The 24,934-nt window shown below is 40.3% G+C and overlaps 1 protein-coding gene across 5 annotated transcripts in view; it reads right to left on the reverse strand.

The window, feature by feature from the left end:
* Positions 1–2,192: 2,192 nt before the first annotated feature.
* LOC121238424 (la-related protein 1A) overlaps positions 2,193–24,934 on the reverse strand; it is a 30,488-nt gene continuing 7,746 nt past the window's right edge. For 2 of the 5 annotated variants that reach the window (XM_041135273.1, XM_041135271.1), the window contains exons 7-14: positions 15,133–15,202; positions 13,041–13,145; positions 12,615–12,958; positions 12,231–12,374; positions 12,068–12,131; positions 10,292–10,437; positions 8,571–8,675; positions 2,193–2,749 (exon numbers count right to left, since the gene is read on the reverse strand). In XM_041135273.1, the coding sequence (XP_040991207.1) occupies positions 2,617–2,749; positions 8,571–8,675; positions 10,292–10,437; positions 12,068–12,131; positions 12,231–12,374; positions 12,615–12,958; positions 13,041–13,145; positions 15,133–15,202 (1,111 nt within the window). In that variant the 3' untranslated portion in view covers positions 2,193–2,616. Of the gene's footprint in view, positions 2,750–8,570; positions 8,692–10,291; positions 10,438–12,067; positions 12,132–12,230; positions 12,375–12,614; positions 12,959–13,040; positions 13,146–15,132; positions 15,203–24,934 lie in introns of those variants that run through there. The other 3 variants (XM_041135272.1, XR_005935125.1, XM_041135274.1) reach the window with 3 other exon arrangements.

Consider the following 24,934-nt stretch of genomic DNA (forward strand, 5'->3'; position numbering starts at 1 on the left):
CACTTAAGGGAGCTGCTCAGAAGGTAAGCTAAGCACTAACTATACCTTGAGGAAAGGTTTACTGTAATACAAAAACAAATTGTGCATTCCTCAACATGAGGAATTTAAAAATAGGCTAATGGAGCTAACCCACAGCAGCCCATGGGGGGACATTCAGGTTACGATAAGTCTATGACTAGAATGAGGAGGGATTTCTATTGGTTGGGTATGAAGAAAGATTTGAAGAGATTTATCCGAGCATGTGATATTTGCCAAAGAGTGAAGGCAGATAACACCCTACCAAGCGGCTTGTTACAGCCATTACCCATTTCGTCCCAACTATGGACCTACATCACCATGGATTTCATTGACGGGCTTCCCATTTCACAAGGATATGATTGTTTATGGGTTGTAGTTGACCGATTGACAAAGTACAATCACTTTGTGCCCCATAAACACCCCTACACAGCCAAGACAGTGGCTGACTTGTTCCTCAAAAATATTCTCAAACTACATGGTTTACCCCAATCGATAGTTTCAGACAGAGATACTACGTTCACAAGCCAATTTTGGCAAGAATTATTCTACCTACAAGGGGCTCAAATGTCTATGAGTACAGCATACCATCCTTAGACCGACAGGCAAACAGAAGCGGTGAACAAATTAGTGGAAAACTACCTACAGTGTTTCACAGGGGATAGACCTAAAGACTGGGCAGTTTGGGTTTCCCTTGCTGAGTGGTGGTACAATTCCACTCAGCACACCTCCACGAGGATATCCCCCTTTGAGGCCCTCTACGGTTACCCCCCACCCCGAATGTTAGACTATGTCCCAGAACAGCCCGTGTGGACACTATGGACCTAACCCTATGCAGCAGATACCGAATATCCAAATTACTTGAGCAAAACTTACAACAAGAGAGCCACATGAAAAAATATTATGATTTGAAAAGGAAAGAGCAAGTATTCACTGTGGGAGAGTGGGTATACCTTTGGCTACAACCATACCGACAGACCACCTTAGCCTATAGGCGCAGCTTAAAGTTAGTTCCTCGTTTTTTTAGTCCATTCCAGTTGTTGCAACAAGTTGGAGAGGTCGCATATAAGCTGGATCTGCCCCCTTCCTCACGTATTCATCATACTTTCCATGTTTCACAACTAAAGAGGAAAATAAGGTCAAGGGTTTCGGCCATACCATCACTGCTGCCCATGGATGGACAAGGGGTGTTACGGCCAGAACTCGAGGAAGTCCTGATGGGACCAAGGTGGGCCTAGTCTTAAAGATCATTTGCAACTTACAGATGGGTCAATTACAAGGTCAAGAGCCAAGAAGATCTTCCCGCGGGTTCATATCAAGTCCTCAGCCGACGCATGGTCAAGGCTGGGAACAAGGCCAAGGCGGAGCTCCTCATCTTATGGCATGGACGAGAGGCGGCAGATGCCACTTGGGAGGAATATTTGAACTTGAAAGAACTCTTCCCCCACCTTGCAGGCAAGGTGTTTTGATGGGGGGTATGTGACAAGGCTGCCAGTGACAGCTTGGCCAGGGAGAGGTGGCGACGGCATAGGGGCAATTGGGAGGAAGATGAGTTGCTGAGTTAAGTCAAAGGAACCCTAAGGTTCACATGGGGATCGAAGACTGAAGTCTTAGAACTGAAGTGTGTTGTCTGAAGACTAAGGGCAGTTGACTAAGGGAGATGGGCTGGGCCCAGCGAGTGTGGGTTTAAGGGATTTATCCCTGGGCCATTTATCCATTTACTTGTTCTTTCAACTACTAGTTTGTATTTCAGTTATGGGCTGTAAGTTAAGAGGCCTGGGCCGCCTTTTATGATTTGTAGGTTCCTGCTTATAGGGGCGCTGAAAGAGACTGTTTTTCTTATGCAAAAAGTTGAATTATTTTCTTCCATCTCTTCTTCTCTACTTGTTCTGAGTGGTGTGAAATAACTAGTGTTACATACAATTGGATTTGTAAACATAACAGTGGGTCGTTCTTTACCCAAGCTGGATTCACTCTGATCACCAATATCGGTACAAGTTTTGTGATAGTGGAAGGATAGAAGGGTAGAAGGATTCACTCCTGCTTTTCTGCAGAACAGCACACGAATGGCTTCCACCCCACACCTTAAAAAAGGGAAAACATGAATTTTGACCATTGCGCTCAATCTATGACGTAAAATCATACTAGGGCGGGCCCAAAAAAGGAGAAAATAAAAGGATTGACCTGAGACTTCAAAACAATCTCTTATTATTCAAATTTCACAAGGTCTAAAGTACAACATTTTTTTTTTTCTTTAGTAGTTTGTTTTGCAGTTTCCCATATGTACAGGTTACAATCCAGAGAGGGAAGAAGCACATAGAAAATGCACAAGCACCTCTACAAGCTTGCAGATAGCCCCAAAAATGCAGAGGTATACCAAAACTAGAAAGCTCTAAAACAAAACTCTCACGTCAGCAGCCCTGATCCTACTCACATACAATATACAGAAACAATCTTCTCTTCATGTCCTCTCCAAAAATAGGCTGCTAACTCCAATTCCCTCGTTAAGTTGTGAGAATTCTTTTCCCCAATCAGGACGTCAACATTTTAGTCCCTGCTAAGGAATTTTTAGTGCAACTGCTAGCTAATGACTGTCTTCTTTCATGGCATGGTATTCTCTTTCGCACGAAAGTCATCCAAGCTACAGAATTCTTCCCTGAGTAACCTATCCAATTCCTCACGTTTCTTCAGGGGTTCTTTCGGGTCATGAAGCCCACGGTAGTGGTGGAATGCCCTGCCACAAACACAAACAAACCGTCAATAATTACAAACAGAACATCAGCTTCTGAATTGGGGCAGGAAGAACCTAACGCACTCGTGCTGATATGCTTAATTATTGCATTTTTAAACTGAAAAGGACCTAACAAATCAGTAATTTTTAACTGCACCAGTCTCAATTTCTAATTCGGTCCGGTACTCCAGATTTTTTTTTTTTTTTTTAAAGTAAGAGATAAACTTTATTGATATGAATGAAATAGGCATGTACCAAGTACACAGGAAGTATATAAAAGAACACCTAAATACATTCTAAGAGCGATGAACTAAGGACAAGAAATTATGAATATCATCCTTGTTTAATTCAATAGCAGAAAACCAAAGCAATAAAGTACGTAGAAAAAAATTCAACAACTCCACCATTGTGAATTCCTTGTCTTCAAAACATCGCATATTTCTTTCTGTCCAAATACACCACATGATACACAACGGAATCATCCTCCAAACTGCTGCCACTTGATGACTGCCCTGCAATTTTCTCCAACAACCCATCAAATCCACCACCCTCATAGGCATTACCCAAGCAACACCAACCCAATACTCTTGCTACGTCACAATGTAGTAAGAGATGATCCACCGATTCTCCATTCTTTTTACACATGTAGAACCAATCCAACACTACACATCCTCTCTTCCTCAAGTTGTCCGTGGTCAATATCTTCCCAAGAGCGGCATTCCAAACAAAAAAAAACTTTAGAGGGCACACAAGACCTCCAAATGTTTTTCCAAGGGAATGGAGTGTGATCCTGTGTAGTCAATAGGTGATAATACGCCTTTACTGTACATTTCTTGTGATCCTGAAACCTCCACTTCAAGCTATCATGCTGTGCCATAGTAGTCCCCGAGGAATGTAATAGGCTGAAAAAGTCTGAAACCATAGATAATTCCCAGTCATGAATATCCCTATTAAAAAAAATATTCCACTGATGCGAACTATGAGTTGATAACCGCACATCCACCACTAAAGCCTCCCTATTAGCTGCAATACGATATGGAAAAACCCTTTCCAATGCATGATCTCCACACCACACATCCCGCCAAAAGCTTATTTGGTTGCCCTCACCGACGACAAAGCGAATATGATTTTCAAAGCATGTCCACCCCTTCCTTATAAACTTCCATAACCCCACTTCATACCCCCTCTCACTTCTTTGGAACACCAACCACCTCAAGCAATACCATATCTAGCGTCTATAGTTCCCTTCCACAATGATCCCCCTTCCAAATAATATCTCCAAAGCCATTTCCCCAATAACGCTTTATTAAAGGTTCTCAAATTACAAACACCCAACCCCCCATTCACAACTGGGGCACATTCTATCTTCCAACTAACCAAATGAAATTTCTTCTCCTCCCCTATGCCTCCCCATAAAAACGCCCTAAAAAGTTTCTCAATCCTATTCACCACCCCTGTAGGCATAGGAAAGAGAGATAAAAAAAATGTGGGGAGGTTAGTGATAAGAGTGATAAGAGTGAGACGACCCCTATTGATAGATACATTTTTTTTCCATCCAACCAACCTTTTCTTTATCTTCTCCACCACCTCATCCCATATTACTCTACTATTGAAAGTTGCACCTAACGGAAGACCCAAATATTTCATTGGGAAGAGGACACCCTACAATCCAAAAGACTTGCTAAACTGCGTATATTAGGGACCACACCAACCGGAACCATCTCAGACTTGCCAAGGTTCACCTTGAGCCCTGACACTGTTTCAAAACAAAGTAATAATGCACGTAACGTTTGGACCTGGCTACTATCTGCTTCACAAAATACCAGTGTGTCATTTGCGAAAAGATGTGAGATGCTAAAAGGGCCACCAGAGCCATTTCCCACTTGAAAACCAGATAAAAAACCCCCACCAACAGTAGTCTGCACCATCCTACTCAACGCCTCCATAACAATAACAAATAGAAGAGGAGATAACGGATCACCCTGCCGCAAACCCCTCGAACTATCAAAAAAACCAACAGGAGTGCCATTAACTAGAACTAAGAATCAGGCAGTTGAAATACAATGACTCATCCAAGAAATCCACATATCCCCAAAGCCACACCTCTTAAGCAAGTACAAAAGGAATTCCCAATTCACATGATCATAAGCCTTCTTCATGTCAAGCTTGCAAAGAATACCTGGACTTCCCTCCCGCAATCTAGCATCTAGGCTCTCATTTGCTATGAGCACCGAATCGAGTATATGTCACCCACGAATAAAAGCATTCTGAGGCTTGGAAATAATATTTTCCAACACTCGGCTAAGCCGGTTAGCAAGAACCTTCGATATAATCTTATAGACACTACTAACCAAACTTATTAGACAAAAATCCTCAATACTCGAAGTCCGGTGTTTTTGGGAATGAGAGCAATAAAAGTCGCGTTAAGTGATTTTTCAAACTTCTGAAAAGCATGCAATTCACTGAATACCAGCAAGACATCATCTTTCACAACATCCCAACAAGTTTGGAAGAAACCCATTGAGAAACCGTCCGGGCCTGGTGCTTTATCCTTAGTCATACTAAAGATAACCTTGAAAATCTCCTCTTCATCGAAAGGTCTCTCCAAGACACTCACATTTTGCAGATCAATTGCCTCAAAAGACAAGGCATCAAGCTTCGGCCTCCAAGTTGCCGATTCGGTGAGAAGAGTCTCGTAATAATGTGCAATATGATTTTCTAGTTCAGTGGGAGAGGATAGTACCTGAGTACCTGAATGAAGCAACTCAACAACATTGTTACGCCAATGTGAATTAGCCAATTTGTGAAAGAACTTCATACACCTATCACCCTCTTTCAACCAAAGGGCTCTGGATTTTTGACGTCATGATGTCTCCTCTGACAACAAAACGCTTGCCAACTCTGCCACCACCGTGGCCTTCCTCAATAACACCTCCTTCGAGGCCTCTCCCAATTGTTCCTTATCCTCTAACTCCTGCAATTCCTCTTAACAATGTAGACTTTTGATTGTCAATGTGACCAAAAACTTCCAAGTTCCACTTTTTCAGATATTGCTTTAAAGCCTTCAGCTTACCTGCAAGAATGAAACTTAGAGTACCACTAAACTGGTACGATGCCCACCAAGTACGCACCAACTCTACGAACTCATTCGCTTTAAGCCACATGTTCTCAAACTTAAAATACCGGTGACCCCAGTGAATGCCCCCACAATCTAGGAGAATGGGAAAATGATCTGAACTAACTCGAGCTAACCTTTTCTAACTTACTTCTGGATAGTGAGCTTCCCATGACGGCGAGACAAAGAATCTATCCAATTTCGACCAAGCCCGGCCATTAGACCATGTGTATTCACCACCCCACCAAGGGAAGGTCCATAAGGTTTAGGTCAAAGATGAACTCAGAGAATTCCACCATGGCCATAGTATGCTGGTGATACCCCGATCGTTCACTAGAAAAACGAGTAATGTTAAAATCACCCGCCATACACCACGGCACATCCCATAAAGAGTATATCCCCGCCAACTCCTCCCACAACCTTCGCCTATCTCTATCCATATTAGGACCATAGGACCCTGCAAATGCCTATTCCCACCCATCACTCACATTTTTGAACAACGTCGAAACCGAAAACTCACCAACACACTCCTCAATCGCCTCAACCCCTCTTTTATCCCACATTAATAACACTCTACCTGAGGCTCCCTGAGAGGCCAAATAGGCCCAACCCACATGCGAGCATCCCCATATACTACGCACAATTCTTCTATCAATGAAACCCAATTTTGTTTCTTGAAAACATACCACATCACCCTTCCACTACCTCAATAAAGCTTTGATACGAAGACGTTTATTGCTATTATTGAGCCCCCGTACGTTCCATGATACAATCTTAGGCTTCATTAAAACTTAACTTGCCCCTCCCTTTCGGTCTAACCCTTCCGCTACTCCCTTCCTTAAAATCATAATTGATGGAGCAAGTTAAACGTTTGAGTTCCTTGTCCTGTTTTGTGGCTGATTTCGAACGGCTAGCTTCAATAGCCACAAAATTGTTCCTCGTAGCCTCCAAAAGAGACCCCAAAGATATTTTGTAGCTCCTCAACCTTCTTAAAAATCCAATTCGATGAGCAACTCCCATAATCAAATTTGGGAAGGAGTGTACCTAGACAATTGATACAAAATATGTGAAAAACCTTTCAAATGTTCTCAAAACTCAGGCGTTCATAACCAGTGAAGCAAGGACTTCGACTTCATCATACAACCCAAATCTTTGTCCTTACTGAAGATGCCATGTGAATCCACATTTTTCAAGTTCATCTTGAATCTTTTAACTTTCATTCTTCTCAAGGAAAAAGATGTCAGAACAAACTTGGCTGTCTATTTCATTGATTTCCAAACAAACTCCTTAAAATATTTCCCCTTGCTCTATAAGAGTGGCTCAATGATTAAGGCCTTTACTTACAAAAAAAAAAAAAAAAATGATTAAGGCCCAAGGCAACAAATCTATAAATACTTTTTTCATTTTCATATAATAGTATAATACATTTTAGATTAAACATAAAATACCAAAAAACTTAACTCCATTTCAATTGAGGTAGATTTCCAAAAATATGTTTTCTTTAGCCATATAATGTCATTTGGTTAAGTTATCCTTGTAAAGAGGAAAAAAAACCATTATGATAAAAAAAACATATAATGCTTTCTCGAGGCACATTTTTAACAGTACTTTTTAGGACCTTTTGATTGTTAAGGGCATCTTAGGCAACAAATCATCGATGCCTAGGACTCCAGCAGGTGCTGTCTACAAGATTGTCTCCAACAACTCTGTTAACAAAGGATATAGTACAGAGTCAGCCATCTTGATCAAGTATGAAAACATGGAAGGTTTCAAGAATGATCCAACTGAAAGGATCTTTTTCTATCACAGATTATGCTTTTGCTAACCTTAAATTTCTTAGGATTCACGGCATTACAATTATTGGAATGCAGTCCACAAAATTGAACAATTTCTTTTGACTTATTAAGCAATTTAAGATCACATTTATCCTCAAGTGTAAGTTACCCTCCACTCGCTTCAGTCCTGTGCATTACTTGTTCACAAACTTCAGAGCATGTTACACTGTGATAATGGAAGGCTTTGAAAGAAACCAGCCGGACACCATTACCACAGCCATGGCAGGTCCTTTCTCCCACACTGCTGGCACAATTCAATAATTTAAGTTTTCAATATTTTCATCAGCTTTTCCACAAGATATATAACCAAAACCTAGTTCAAAGAAAACTCATTCAGTAACCTGTAAATACTTTTTCCAAAATTCTCAACTGCTGATGGTTTGGTTCTCTCTGTCCCTAGACGACAGCTAGGCTGGTTGCTTCCCCCAAACCAGCCAAGAAGAAAAAGGGTTCTTTCTCCCACACTGCTAGTACAACCAAATCACTCGAGTCCTATTATTTTATCAGCTTTTTTCTCCAAGGCATGCAGCTAAACCAGTGAAGAGCCTTTCACTTCATCACAATTTGATTTAAATGACTTAAGAATACCCATTCCCATTGGTAATTCATATCATGACTTGTCCAGAATGACCTAGAGCATTACTAGCTTGTGTGTTCAGAAATTTCAATACCCTTCAAGAGTGTATAAAACTTACTTTAAGTTGTAACAGTGTTGGGACAATCTTCCAAACTGAAAGATTTTCCGCTAGTACACCAGCAAAAAACTAAAAATATATATCAATTCAAATTTATTTCAGGGCCCGGTTCTATTTTTACATATTCAACCAATCTAAACACATCTAAATAATGGGAAAAAGAAGTGCAAGTTAGTTACCAATATTTTTCTAAGCCATAAAGATTGCCTCTATGATAGAAGTCAAGGGTGAGCTCTTCAAAGTCTTTGTACAGGTCCTCTCTAAACTCCTTCTCCAAACCATAACTGAAATAAGAAAGAACTATTAAAGAGATTAACTGATGAAAGTAAACAAGCATTAGTATCTTAATAAGGAAAAATAGTCCTTGGAAGGCAATTGTATGTGCTATAATCAAAGCAGAAAACTCATAGCTTTCCAAGATTTGGCTATAGAGAAGGTTGGCAGGTTGGAAAATGATGTACTTGTTGAAAGGGGGAAGAATCACACTTTTTTTTTATAAGAATAAAATTTTACTCATTGAAAAGTGGCATAGCCCAAGTACACAGGAAGTACACACGGATTACACCTAGCATCATCTCGGTATTGGATCCTTTGGACCAGCTCTAATGAGCTTTCTCAATGAAATGTTCATTTTCTTAGAGCGGCCAGAATTGGGAAATTGGAGCCATTTTCGACATTTTCAGTTTGTTATACACTTCAAGCATCAGTAGTGTTGAGGTGGATAGGATGCTCTAGATGCACGCTGTGAATAAGAAGTTTACTGTTCAATTATTGTACAAAGTGTTGTTATGTCAGACCTAGACTCCTTTTCCTTGCAAGTGCATTTGGAGGAGTAAGGTGCCTTCCAAAGTTGCTTTTTTTTGTTGGGCTGCCTCTCTTGGGAAAATCTTGACTTTGGACAACTTGAGAAAGTGTAGACTTGTTGTTATAGATGTGTAAGAAAGTGGAGAATCTATGGATCATTTATTACTTCATTGTGAGGTGGTAAGGGTGTTATGGGATGAGATCTTTAGCAGGACTAGACTTGCATGGGTGATGCCTAAGAGAGTGGTGGGATCTTTTCGCTTGTTGGAAAGGCCTTCACAGCAACCACCATTTTGCTGTTGTATGGAGAATGATTCATTTATGTCTCATGTGGTGCATTTGGCTTGAAAGGAATGACCAGAGCTTTGAAGATTATGAAATGTAATGCCCCAATGGAAGGCCCAAACCAATTGGCCTATACTCCAAAAGGACTAGTCAATGATACAATTGGAGCCTCATTGAAACCTTATAAAGAGTAAGAATTTCTCCTTCCTAAGCAATGTGAGATCTCATACATCACCTACCCTTATCATATGGGTATCATATGGCGTTATCATTTGTAACACCCCAATGAAAGGCCCAAACCACATGGCCCATACTCCAAAAGGACTAGTCAATGATACAATTGGAACCCTATTGGAACCTTATAAAGAGCAAGAACTTCTCCTTCCCAAACAATATGAGATCTCATACACTACCTACCCTTATCATATAGGGTATCACATGAGAGCTCTTTAGATGAGCTTGAAATTTCTTTTTTCACACCTTATTTCTCTGGGCTCAATGGATCTAGCTTTCATGACTTTCTTGTATCATTTTCTAGCTCCTAACTTGTAACTAGGTGTTTTTCTTTTTGTATACTCTCTACGTACTTGGGCAACACCTACGTACTTGATTCAATAAAATTTTATTTACTTTCAGAAAAAGTAAAGTTTTATTAAGATTAAAAAGAGTGTAAAGCCAGTACACAAGAAGTATACAAGTGATCTACTTAACTGAAAAAGAGGAAAAAGTGCTAAAAATTCTTTAAATATAGTAAGTGCTTATTACAAAGAGTATTATTTTTTTTGACAAGAAACATAGATTATTGATATACCTATAGAACCTGAAAAGGCACTCTATTCCATAGTTATAATTGGCAGCCGCATCTTCGAGTGCAAGTTTTTGGAACTCGCTATACATTGAAGGGACAAACAAGTCTCGGAGAAAATATGACCAAAACCTGTACAGTGTATTCATTTCCTGCATGTTAAGAAACATGTGCATGTATATTGAGAATAAATGAAGTTATGAACTTAAAAACTTAACAAACAAATACATGAAGAATAAACCAAAACAATTAAGGACTAGCGTGCACATATAAACTGGCATTAAATAGAAAACCCATTTGCACACGTTAGGATGAAATTTAATTAAACAATTGGCATTAAACACCCTAATATATGAAAAGAAAATGGTTAGCTATGATACCTATACTGAGTAAGTATAAGGTGGTGAATAAGATCCCACATTACTTGGGAGAGAAGTTTTTGCTCTTTATAATGATTCTAAGGGGTTTCAATTGTATCATTGACTTGGTCTTTTGGAGTTTGTAACACTACCGAAATTTCAAGCAAGAAACCCAAATTACCGTCCCGTAAGGATATGATCTGCTATTTACATTTTCGCTTCTAGCTATAACAAGTGCATCAATAATTGTCCACTTGAGATGTCGTAACAAGGTTGAATTTGATGAGTTTGAGTCTAGTTTTCAGTCTCTTAAAATCGCAGAAACTTTCCTTAGGTGGTTATCTTTAAAAAGATTAAGCAAGAACCTCAAGAAAACAAGGCTGTAGCAGATTGCAAGCAGTGCTTCTTTCCTCTAGTTATGACATTGTAGTATGTGTAAAAAAAAATTTTGGTTAGTCTCTTGCTAGGGCTGGTGGCAACAAGGCAGAGATTTTCCTTGCTGTTTGCAGCTGTTATCTACCAGTAGGGATTGGTTTTCTTGAACTTGAAGTTGCTATAAAAGCTTTCTGGACTTACAACAGCTATTTTTTTTTTTTTTTTGGGGGGGGGGGGGCCTTCTAGGCAATATAGTCTTGTTTATGAGGCCTGAAAAGCCTAGTAATAGGGCTGTACGAACTTAAATCCTAGTTTGTTTAGAAAAGGGTTCTAGGAATTGTAATGGCTTGGAGTTATAGGGTAAATACATTTTAGGAGTCATACATGGGGCTGATTTCTTGTAACGTCCCAATGGGAGGCCCAAACCGCATGCTCTATACTCTAAAAGGACTAATTAATGATACAATTGAAGCCTCATTGGAACCTTATAAAGAGTAAGAACTTCTCATTTCCAAGCAATGTGTCTCAAGAGTCAAAACAGTCCTAGCAGGCTAGCAGCTTCAAGAGATACTATTACAGCTCCCTTTTTTTCTATACTATATTTTCCTCTTATTTCTAGCACAGTTTAAAATGATTCACTGAAAAGAACAAACAATTCACTAGGAACCTTTTGACATCCATATCAAAATTTAATTTTCTAAAAGTAAACCATTAATCTATAAGGAAACCCAGGTTTCCTAAAATAGAAACCCAAATGTGGCTTGGCTTTCCTTTGGCTGTTATGTAATGAAAGTAAAGAAAAGAGAAAAGAGAAAAGAATGGACCACTCTGTTATTGAAATTCCACACTTGAAATCCTTATGGGCATTTCGAAGTATCCTCTTATCTTTGTTTGTTTAAAGGTGAAATAGCCAAAAAGAAACAAATGTCATTAAGTCCATAGTTTTGAAAGACAAGGCCTTTGAAAATAGAGATAAAATAAATAGCTCCCTATTTATTTATTCATTCTCCTAATATCACATGTTAGTTTTAAGAATTTAAGAGTTCACCTCACTGCAACCAATTCCCAACTTCTTTCTGTCACTCAGGCACCGCTTATGAAACTTCAGGTACCTAACAGGAAGAGCAACCACACGAGAGGATTTTGTATTACAAACTTTATCTCCTTCTCTCATAGACAAATACAGAATTCACATAATCACAACCCCTTACTTTTGCTGTTTATAACCATTTTCTTCTAAAAGCTGATGGCTTGGATGCTGAAATGGAGGAAATGACTTTGGCATGGAACCCACTGGTGGACTACTGCCAGACAGAATCCCATGTGGTGAACCACTCAACTTTGAAGGCCTATGGCTGTCAAATTTAGATACAGATTTGTATTAGCTTAGTGGAAATTCAAAGAACTACTTGAATAACTTAGACAACATTTAATTTAGCAAACTCAAAGTAATACATCGCTTCTTCAAAACCAATAATTACTTTTGCCTTCTTAAAATCAAGAAAGAAAATACTAAAATACAGCCACAAAGTGTTTTAGGTAAACAAATTGTTTAATCATAAGATAAACACAGGCAACAGTCACTCTAAACTGACCCATGATTTTCAGGAGGTGTAGAACCAAAGAAAAATCCAACCGAGTTGCTTGGTGGACTTTCTGACATGATTCCAATAGAGTTCCTGCATTTTCCATGGCTTCTGACGTTGCCGGAGAAAAAACGTTGTTTATGGGATGACTGCTGCTTCAAAAAGCCTTTACTTTGCTTTCTTCGTGAATTAGAATTTCCAGACAAATCAAGAGCAGTACTACTGATGTAATTATCACCAGCCTTTGAATTGGAGACTCCTGAAGCAATGCTTGAAAATTTGGAGTTTCCATCTCTGCTCTCAAAGCTATCATTGTTCTTCCTACGATTAGATCTCTTAGTTTTCAGTTCCTGCTAAATAATGAACATGTTTAAACGTCTGGTTACAGAGATTACGAAACTCAAATTAGTCACAAAGACCAACAGGCACTCCAACCTGCTCATAGAAGTAAAGGCCATCATTTATTGCAGAAGCATGCTCGTTGGAAATTGATTTTGATTCTTTATCACTGCCTTGTATTTCTTGACCTATCCTACTATTCTGCAGAACAGATAAAGGATCAGGAGTCAATTTAATGCCAACAAACTAATGACACAATAATACAACAAAATCCTGGCAACACAAACAACTTGCGTACTTACGAACCTCAGATATTCTTTTTTCTGAACAAAAGACATGCACTTGCAAGAGACCCACAGGAGGGAGGGAGTTTCTTTTTATAATAAAATGACTCGCAATAGATAAAAACAAATAAAAGAAGAAAGAGCCAATTGAAACTAAAACCAATCAAATTACAATCAAGAGGTATGGGAAAAAAGAAATTCCAAGGCAGAGCTCTTTCCCATTGATGTTGAAAGGAGAAATAATGCTTATGGCAGTGTGGTAAAGAGAGACCAACTTCTGGGATCATTGAAAGACAATGAAGGCTAAAGATTAGAAGGAACCCATCTGCTACTAATTTAAAGGCATTCAAACCAGAATCAGAGGGAAGAAAGGGTTGTCAGCTGCTACATGTAAGTCAAAGCCAAGTTCAAAGTCAACCTTCCAAGTGGCAACATGAGAGAAATTTTTTTTTTTCCATATGCATAACTAAACTCAAGACCATATATTGGCTAAATGGGCAACAGAAGCCCAAGGCCCAGCCACACAAAGCAAGGAGCTGTCCTTGCCCAGCTGAGGGCGATATGGTAAGGCAAGGTATAGAGACAGGCTATGGCATCCCGTCAGGGAGTGATGATGTCAGGGGATGCAATGACATCATTAGATGAAACAAAAGAAGTCGAGAGTATTTATGATGATGGGAGGTATGAGGTTGAGCATTCAATGTGGCAGATGACATTCAATGAAACAAGACTGAATGGCGGGAAGCTTTAATACAATGTGACATAAAGAGTGTGCATTCATTCCATATGACCAGAACATGCTACCAAGCGCCTAAAAGACCCAACCCAACCCAACCAAGGGGCAACGCCTCTTAGGAGTCAGAATTAAATATGGTAGGGAGCAACACCTAAGGACATACAGTCGCCAGTGCCAGCAACGCCTGCTGATATAAATAGCCCAACTCCTGTTGACCCACAAAAAGTTTTCCTCTGATCTCTATAGTCTGGCCCTGACAATCACACAACCCAAACATTTTTCTCAAGAATGTTTCCCCCTAAACAAACACAGCGTAAGTTAAAAGGGCGAGTGGGCGGAAGAAGATAGTTCAGTCAGAGGAAAAGTTCTCACATCCCCTGAGGGACAAGTATATATTCCAAATTGTTTCTACTAATATGAGATCAGATTTTTATATTTCAAATTGTAACTAATACCGATATGAACCTTCACATCAAGAAAGCTTCAACTTTCAAGAAGCAAATCCAAAACTGCTTCCATAAGAATTATGCTGATTCTCTTTCCTAAACTAAAGTGGATGAGCACTCCAAAGTCCCCCGGGACTCAATAATAACTTGAATAACCCCCTTCTGTCCTCATACTTTTTCTCAATTTCTTTCTTTCTTTCTTTCTTTCTTTTTTTTTTTTTTTTTTTTTTTTTTTTGTTGTTGTTTGCAAATTTTCCATAATTACCAGAAGATTATTGTTTAAGGATCTTTCAACCATCCGTGATAGCAACAGAGGACCATCCACTTCATTTGTGTACAGAGAACATCTATCAAAGAATTTATGACGCAATAGAATGATTACCATACATCATAAAACTTTGAAACTGACCAGCACACTAGGCTTGTGCTGATTCCTGAAGATACCAATTAAGTATTAAATTGTACTACGCAGTTAGCCTCCCCAATTCAAAGAATCTAGTGATGTAAGGAGAACCATCAGGAAACAGGACTCATTTTTACCACTTCCCAATGCATATGCATACATTTCAGGCTGAGATATCGGTCAGAAATGTGATATGGTGGAAATCGATTAATCATGACTAAACTTCTTTTGATTAGAATGTAACAAATGAAGTGCAAAACAGCAGCAACCAGATATCTTTCAGAAGAAAGTAAAATAATGACCCACTCAACCGTCATACCTGGGTGACAATTACAAGTCTCTGAACATCCTGATCATGGACAACCATCTCATCATCTTCGTCACCAACCCTTTGGCAAATAAAGGGATTCAGAAATACAATGGACGGTTAGTAACCATATACGTAAACAAGAGTTTAAATACAAGTATTAGAACAATTATGCCAATAAATATAGTTTCAAAAAACATATACCCACATCAAATTACATGAATCATGTGACAAAGAAATGCTTAATACGCCACTTTGGGAAGGAAAACATCTGTGATTAATAATATACATTACAAACCTTGTTTTTGTGGATACTATAAACTTTCTTGACATAGAGACCATGACTAAAATAGGCAAAGCATGCACAATACGGTGACTTCGGATAATGAAAAATCTACACAAGCCATATTCATCATGAGTTTATCAAACACATGGTAAATGGAAAAATCTGAAGCAATGTTTTACTTCCAGGAAACACTGTTCTTCCCACAACAACATATAAAGAATCTAATTACACAAAAATAATGCGGAGCAACCAAAGCACAGATTCCACCATAATGCGACTCATCCAGAATTCATAAGAGGCAACAGTTAGTATCAAGTAACATAGATCTGCACAGCGAAGTCTGACTACAAGCCCAATTGGCAAACAACTCATACACTATTTCCACTGTGAAACAGAGTTGAAGTTCAAAATTTAATAAAATAACAAAAACAAAAATAATGTAAGTGTGTATCTGTGGCCAGACAGCATCATGAAGTTTGCAGACAATTTAGTTCACAGTGCTCATGGTGCCAGTTGTGGATTTCCACAGGTAAGGAAGATGAATTTGCAGCATCGACCACATGCTTCAGACCATAAAGACCCTACAGATTCCCTTTTGCCTAGATCCGGTTCTCCATCCAAAGGGTGGGAAGCTTAACACGTTACTAAGACTGATCTAGGAAAGAGGTAAGGTGTAGAGAGAGAGAGAGAGAGAGAGATTCGGAAGGTGTGCTAGATTAGGCAACAACCCTCTTCATGTCTGATGGAAAGATATACACACCTTCAAGTACTGTTAGAAGTGGGTCAAAGAGGGTAGTGCAGCTACTCTCAGTGTGGTTTCTCTGCTGTGTATATAATATCAATAATTCTATTTATAATCATTCAAGCAACATGCATATTATTTTTAATATTTTTTTCTCTTTCTTTTTTTCTATTTAAATACTCTTAAATTCCTCCAAAGAGCGCTCCCGATGCCACAATGGCGGAGGTTATGGAAGTCTCAGGTAGGAGCATTCACTAGAACATCAATTTCAACCGAGCAGCACAAGATTGGGAGATTGGAAGTTTTGTAGATTTTTATAGTCTCTTGTATTCTTCCAGCATGAAGATTTGTGGTGGAGTCTTGCAGGGAAAGGGGTGTTCACTGTTCGTTCCTTCTATAAGGTCCTCACACAAGTTTCTGAGATACAGATTCCCTGGAGGAGGCTTTGGCGTCACAAGGCTCCTCCCAAAGCTTCTTTCTTTGTGTGGATAGCATCTTTAGGCAAGATTCTCACTACGGATAATCTAAGAAAGAGGAGGATAACCATTGCTGACTGGTGTTGCATGTGTAAAAGTGGGGGTGAGTCGGTTAATCATTTATTTTTACATTGCGAGGTAGCCAGGACTCTATGGGATGAGGTGTTTAAAAGAATGGACTTAGCGTGAATTATGCCGGAAACTGTGTTGGATGTATTGGCTTGCTGGACCTCAATTCGAGGTGTGAGATAGATCATAGCAGTTTGGAAGATGATCCCTATCTGTATTATGTGGTGTTTGTGGCAGAAGCGTAATGAGAGGACTTTTGAAGACAGAGAGATCTTTGGCAGAGCTAAAAATGTTATTTTTTAGGACTCTTTGTACTTGGGCCATTGCTGTGGACTTTAATGGCATGGACGTTCATGACTTCTTAGTTTCTAATGCACCTACATAATTAGGGCATTTTTAACTTGGTAATTGACAGTTGTTGGATTAATAAATACTTGTTTTACTTATCAAATAAATAAATAAATAATTCCCTCCAAATGCACCAAAGTAGACAAATGGGAGCCATCTTCCACACAGCTGCAATTTGGGATATCCCCTTAATCCCTCTCCAACTAGCTACCAGATCAACCACCCTCCTAGGCATAACCCATGTTAATCCCACTTTGCTTAAAAGAATAGTTCCATGAGACCCTAACAAACTCACAATGTAGAAGTAGATGATCCACTGTTTCAACAATATTTTTGCACATACAACACCAATCAATAAGGATAAACCAATGTTTTCTTAGTTGTCAATGGTCGGAATTTTCCCCAAGAATGCAGTCGAAACAAAAAAAAAAAAACCAGCCCTCTGTGATCCGGAAGAGGTCGCCAGTGCATCCCCACTTTTGGTACCTGCACAGAACCATGCGATGGTGGTCTCCCCACTTTCGGGACCTGCGCAGAACCACACAATGGTGGACGTGGGTGTATCCACGAGGTTATCTCATATGGTTAGTCCATCAGAATGTGAAGTTCTAGTCAAAGGGGCTGGGCAGAGTTGGGATGCAGTCTTGGATCCCCCATCCGGGGTACTAGACTTGGAAACATCACTAAAAAATGGAAGGGGCAATATGAGAAATGTGATGTTCCCTGTGGGGGGGTCAGAAGGAGTGGATTTGCAGTTGGCTGTTTGTGAAGGGGCCTGTTTCGATGGGAGGGATGCTGACCCAATATGCATGCTCCCTCCTAGCCCCAACCCAGAAAGGTTCATCTCGGAGTGGGTGTTTAAAAAGGTTAAGGAGATGCAAGCTTGAGTTGGGGTCTCTTGCATAGGATTTGAAGAACAAGTCAAAGCTCTTCTTGTGGCCATTGAAGCTAGTAGATCGAAGTCCGCCACAAAGATAGACAGGGAACTCAAAAGGCTCAAATGTTCTATTAACTATTAACCAAAGGAGGGATGTGGCAGAAGGGATAGATTGAAAGGGGTGGGGGTCGCTACCGTTCATGAAACCTAAGATCCTCTCCTGGAATGTGCGGGGGCTTAACGATCGCAACAAGCGCCTCCGCATTAAATCTTTGTTGTGAATGTGGAAGGTTGATGTGGTGTGTTTTCAAGAAACAAAATTGCGGGTCATTGATAGAAGAATAATTCAAAGTTTGTGGGGGTGCTCGTATGTGGGCTGGTCATATTTGGCTTCGTTAGGAGCATCAGGTGGTGTTCTCCTAATGTGGGATAAAAGAGTGGTGGAAGCGGAAGAGGAGTGTGTTGGTACTTTTTCGGTTGCTAGCCATTTTAAAAATGTGGTAGATGGGTGGGAGTGGGCTTTTGTAGGCATTTATGGGCCAAACATGAATGGAGATAGAAGACAACTTTGGGATGAATTGGCAGGTTTATATTGGTTATGGGAGGTGTCGTGGTGTATGGGTGGGGACTTCAACATCACTCACTTTTCTAGTAAACGATCGGGGAATCATCGAACCTCCTTAGCCATGGAGGAGTTCTTGGAATTCATTTTTGATCTAGATCTTATGGATCTCTCCATGGTTGGTGGCGAGTTCACTTGGTCTAATAGTCGAGGTTGGTCGAGATTGGATAGATTTATTGTCTCCTTTGTGGGAGACCCAATTTCCAAAATTGCGTCAAAAGAGGCTGCCCCATATCTACTCAAATCACTTTCCTATCTTGTTAGATTGTGGGAGAATCCAGGGGGGACGCCGGTATTTTAAGTTTGAAAATATGTGGTTAGCAGATGATGGTTTTGTAGAGGGTGCGCCATTGGTGGGTATCCTATCAATTTATAGGCACCCCTAATTTCATCCTTGTAGGCAAGCTTAAGGCCCTAAAGCTCAATATTAAGAAGTGGAACTTGGAAGTCTTTGGTAACGTTGTTAACCAAAAGACTATTGAGGGGAGGGAGCTGATGGGAGACACCTCGGAGGAGGTATCATTGAGGAAGAGCTTGGTAGTGACAAATTTGGAGAGGGTACTATTGATGAAAGAGACTTCTTGGCGACAAAAATCCAAGGCCCTTTGACTGAAAAAAGGTGATAATTGTACGAAGTTCTTTCATAAGATGGCTAATTCATATATGCGTAACAATGCCATTGAGACACTTCTTTCAAGTACTCAAGTGCTTACTTCCACCTCAGAATTAGAAAACCATGGTGTGCATTACTACAAGAATCTCCTCACGGAACCGGCCTGTTGGAGGCCAAAGCTTGATAATCTATTGTTTGACTCTATTGATTCGCAGAGTGCGTGTTGGCTAGAAAGACCTTTTGATGAAGATGAGATTTATAAGGTCATTCTTAGCATGGACAAGGACAAAGCATAGGGTCCGGATGGCTTTTTGATGGGATTCTTTCAAGCATGTTGGGATATTATAAAATATGATGTATTGCAGGTTTTTGGGGAGTTCCACTCCTATCAAAAATTAGAAAAGTGCCTCAATGCGACATTCATCGCTCTTATTCCGAAGAAACAAGGGGCTATGACAATTGAGGAGTCTCGTCTCATAAGCCTTGTGGGTGGAATATACAAGATCATTTCTAAAGTTCTAGCTAACCGACTAAGCCTGGTATTGGAACAAATTATCTCTAAGCCTCAAAATATGTTTGTTCGGGGGAGACAAATCCTAGACTCGGTCCTTATTGCCAATAAGTGCTTGGATCATAGGTTGTAGGAGGGAGTTCTTGGTATTCTATGCAAACTTGATACGGAAAAGGCTTATGATCACGTGAACTGAGATTTCCTTATATTCTTGCTAGGGAGGTGTGGATTTGGTGATATGTGGATTTCTTGGATTCAACATAGTGTTTCCACTATCTGGTTCTCAGAGTTAGTGAATGGCACCCTTGCTGGTTTTTTTAACAATTCTCGTGGTTTGAGGCAAGAGGACCCACTATCCCCTTTTCTCTTTGTTATAGTTATGGAGGCACTTGGTCGGATGGTAAAGGCGATTGTTGGAGGTGGCTTTCTTTCAGGATTTTCGGTGGGTGAGGGTATTAATGGTTTTATCTTAATCTCACATCTCTTGTTTGCAGACGATAATCTTCTTATTTGTGAAGCGAATCATGGCCAAATTCAATCTCTACGAGCACTCTTATTATGCTTTGAAGCCGTGTCGGGGCTTAAGGTGAATTTGAGTAAATCTGAGATGGTTGCGGTGGGTACGGTGCCCTGTATCAACAGCTTGGCAAGCCTCTTGGGTTGTAAAGTATCCTCGTTGCCTATTGTGGGCCTGCCGTTGGGGGCGACTTTTAAGGCTAGAGCTATTTGGGAAGGGGTCGTGAAGAAAATAGAGAAAAGCTTGGCTAGTTGGAAACGGATTTATTTATCGAAAGGGGGTCGACTCACATTACTAAAGAGCACCTTAATGAATCTTCCCACCTATTTTTATCCTTGTTCCCTTTGCTTACAGGGGTGGCGAACAAGATTGAGAAATTGTTCCAGGCCTTTTTGTGGGGGGGAGTGGGGGAGGAGAAGAAATTTCATCTTGTGCATTAGAATAGAGTTTGCTCCCCAATTTCGAATGGGGGATTGGGAGTGTGCGACTCGAGGACCTTTAATAAAACTTTGTTGGGGAAATGGTTATGGGGGTATCACTTGGAGGGGGAGTCGTTGTGGAGGAAGATTATTGATTGTAGACACAGAAGTGCTTGGGGGGTTGGTATTCCAATGAAGTGAGGGGGGTACGGTGTGGGCTTATGGAAATTTATTAGGAAGGGGTGGACGAGCTTTGTAAGGCATATCTGTTTCTTGGTTGGAGAGGGTACTAGAATAAGGTTTTGGCATGATGTTTGGTGTGGAGATTGCGCTCTTAACACAGTTTTTCCAATTCTCTATCATATTGCAACTAATAGTGACGCTACTGTGGCGAATTTGCGAACATCCTCTCATGGTACTTCCCATTGGAATATCCTCTTCAATCAGGACATTCATGATTGGGAGTTACCCTCTATTTCAGACTTTTTCAGATTAATATACTCTATAGGGAACACCACGGCACATAGGAATAAGATGCAGTGGAGGTCTAATGCCAGCAAGAAGTGTACAGTCAGGGAGTATTAGAAATTATTGGGATCACAAGCTAATGTTCATTTCCCTTGAAAGAATATATGGAGGTCTCCTGTGCCTTCTAAAGTGGCCTTCTTTATATGGACTGCAGCCCTTGGGAAGATTTTGACCACAGACAATCTGAGGAAGAGGGGTTGCATCGTGATGGATTGGTGCTATTTGTGTAAAAAGGATGGGGAATCTGTGGACCACTTACTGTTGCATTGTGAGGTAACAAGGGTGATGTGGGATGAGATCTTTAGAAGAGTTAATGTCGCTTGGGTAATGCCTCGGAGGGTGGTAGATTTATTGGCTTGCTGGAAGGAGATTCATGGTTGTCCTCAAGTGGCAGCAGTGTGGAAGATGATCCTGTTGTGTATCATGTGGTGTATATGGTCGGAAAGAAATGAGTTGCCTTGAAGATAGGGAGCTTTCATCGACGGAGCTTCAGAATTTTTTTGTACACTTTAATGCTTTGGTTTTCAGCCATTGTTCTTAATGGAAACAATGTGCATGCTTTCTTGTCTTTATTCTCCTGATCTTAGAATGTATTTCAGTGTTCTTTTGTATACTTCCTGTGTACATGAGCTATATTTATTTCATTCATATCAATAAATTTACTCTTATATACCAGAAAAAGAGTCGCTTTACTCCTCCAAATGCTCTTCCAAGGAAAGTGGTTATTAGCTTAAGTAGTAAGGACCTCATAGAAAGTGCATACACAGAAGTTTCCTTTACTGGAAGGAGTCCAAGCAATCTTATCCACCACTGTATCACCAGCTCCACAGGTGTATAACAAGTTACAAAATTCAGTAAAGGCACCAACCTCCCAATCATATGCCTCCCTAATGAAGATGGCATTCCACTATTGTAAGCCATTAGTAATTTCCCTTAAATCAGCCACCAAAGCATCTTGTTCCCATGCAATTCTAAAACAGAGGGATAACCATCCCTAAGAGCTGTATCTTCAACCCAAACATCATGCCAAAAACTAATCTTGTTACCATCCCCCATCATTAGTCTCGTATATCTAGAGAAGGATCCCCAAACTTTCCGAATATTTTTCCATAATCCCACTCCATATGCCCCCCTAACTTCGTTAGAACACCAACCAACTATACTTAGTATCGATCACTACTTTCAATAATGCTTCCCTCTCATAATTATATCTCCACATCCATTTCCCTAAGAGAACCTTAATGAAGACCCTCAAATTAGGAAACCCCAGCCCGCCACCCCACTGGAAAGCACACATTATCCCAACAAACCAAATGAAACTTATGGGAGGTTTGGATAGTGAGTTGAAATGAGATGAAATGAAAATTGAATAAAATATTGTTAAAATATTATTTCTTTAATATTATTTTTGTTTTGGGATTTGAAAAAATTGAATTGTTTATTGTATTTTGTGTGAGAGTTTGGAAAAATTGTGATGATTAGATGAGATGAGTTGAGAGGCTCTCTCAATCCAAACAACCCCTTAAACTCCTCACCTAGCCCACTTCACAAGAAATCTCGTTGGAGCTTCTCAATCCGTGAGGCGACACTAGCGGGAAGTGGAAATAATGATAAGAAATATGAGGGAAGGTTTGAAAGTGTGCTCTTTAAAGTAATCCGACCCCCTTTTAACAAATGCAACCTTTTCCATCCAGCCGATATGTGCCCAATCTTCTCTAACACCTCATTCCAAATAATCTTGGCTTTGAATGATGCTCTCAAAGGAAGGTCAAGGTACTTCATAGGCAGTAAAGAGACCCCACAACCTAATAAGTCAAACCCCTTATTGTTGCTAACATTACCCACAACAACTAGCTCAAATTTAGAAACATTTACTTTCAAACAAGAGATGGGTTCAAAGAAAAGCAAGATAGCCCTCAAATACTAGATATGACCTTGGTCTGCCTCACAAAATAACAATGTATCAACCGCAAACAAAAGATGAGAAATAATGATTGAGCCACGGTAGTATCCCCACCGAGAAACCATCCTCAACTAAAGGTGACAGCAATATACTAAGGGCCTCCACAACAATGACAGATAAGATAGGTGATAGTGGATCATCTTGTCTCAACCCCCACGAACTGTTGAAGAAACCCACCGAATCAAAACCTTTGACACAATATGCATAATCTACAACCTCCATCTCTTTCCATAAACCACATCTCCCCAACAAGTAAAATAGAAAGACCCAATTAACATGATAATAAGCCTTCGCCGTGCCTAGTTTACACATAATACCCGGAATCTCTAACCTAAACCTGCTATCCAAGCAATTGTTAGCGATAAGAACCAAATCCAATATTTGTCTCCCTCTTACAAATGCATTTTGAGACTTAAAAATGATTCAATACATGAGTACGCTCATCCTATTAGCAAGAACTTTTGAAATTATCATGTATATCCCACTCACAAGGCTAATAGGATGGAAAGCCTTCCCCTCTATTGCACCAACTATTTTGGGAACAAGTGGAATGAATGTAGAATTAAGGCTCTTCTCAAACTTGGTAAAAGTGAAGAGCCTTAATTCTTGTTCACCCTCATTCTCGCTCACCGGCAATAATACCATCAAAGGGACAATGGTAGAGGAACTGTCAACAACCAGAAAACAAGCATGTGACACCCCGTGGAGGGTAGAGCAATCGTCGACTTGCAAAGGAGAGAAACCGAGACTGAACCTATTTTGTAAACACCCTCATTCTTGCTCGTCGAAGGTACTATCATTGGGGGGACGCCGATGGAGGGACCGACTACTACCTATAAACAAATCTGTGACACCCCAAAAGGAAGAAGGGCAACCATCGACAAGCAGTGAGGAGAACGAGCCTAAACCCATTTCGTATGAATCTGGGTTTTGGCCCGCCAAAGCTACGTGGGTCAAGTTGCTCACTGGTCCAGCCCAATTGTCTCTTTACCATTATAAGTGATCCGGCTCATGGGCCCACTAAGTTTACAATTAGGAAAGCCCATTTGAAGCCCACTAGCCCGTGCCTTCTCTTTGCTCCGCTCCAAGCCCATACTCGAGCCCAACCCTTCATCCACTTGTCTGATCATCCCCTCCACCATTTCTTTTAACGCCAAAAGTTGATCTTTCATTTCCAATAGTAGGCGAGCCTCCAACTGACGAGCCACCTACTAAAGCCCCAACTCCCTTCTGATTGGACCCCAATGTGAATTTCTGAAGCTCATGATAGTCTCTTGGAAACACCCCTGACTTGCTACCAACAGAACTCTCTCAAGTCAGATATACCACCCTGGGCTATGTATATGTATGAGCCGCCGAGACCATTCCAAGACTTTTGAGAGCCTCCTTATATGACCTCCTCTGCACTATTATGTGTCCCATTGATTTTGGGATGCCTTGAACATACCCCTACCAACATGCAAAGGAGACACCTTGTTTTTGTTACCGAAAACAGAGGTTGACACTCAACTCAGAGCATCAGCAAAGCTCTTCCATCCCCTCCCTTCTATTCCTTATGGAATGACAATATGACCACTTCTTCATCCTCCACCGTATTCAATCATCACCAAGTATTTGTCGTAGTAATTGGAGCACCGCTGCGCCACATACAATCTATTTCCATCTCTAGTTTAATAAAAACTCCCATTGTCCTTAGAATAAAATCCTTCATTGCTTTCACCACCCAGCCCACAGACAAACTTCCAATAATAATTTCTTTCACCACCTTCCTCCTCCTTTCAGTAATACGTAAAGTAGCGTTGCCCTCCCTTATAAACTCAAAGACCTTTGAATCAACTAGAAG

This window comes from Juglans microcarpa x Juglans regia, chromosome 7D, assembly GCF_004785595.1.
Source record: "Juglans microcarpa x Juglans regia isolate MS1-56 chromosome 7D, Jm3101_v1.0, whole genome shotgun sequence".
NCBI classification, from domain to species: domain Eukaryota; kingdom Viridiplantae; phylum Streptophyta; class Magnoliopsida; order Fagales; family Juglandaceae; genus Juglans; species Juglans microcarpa x Juglans regia.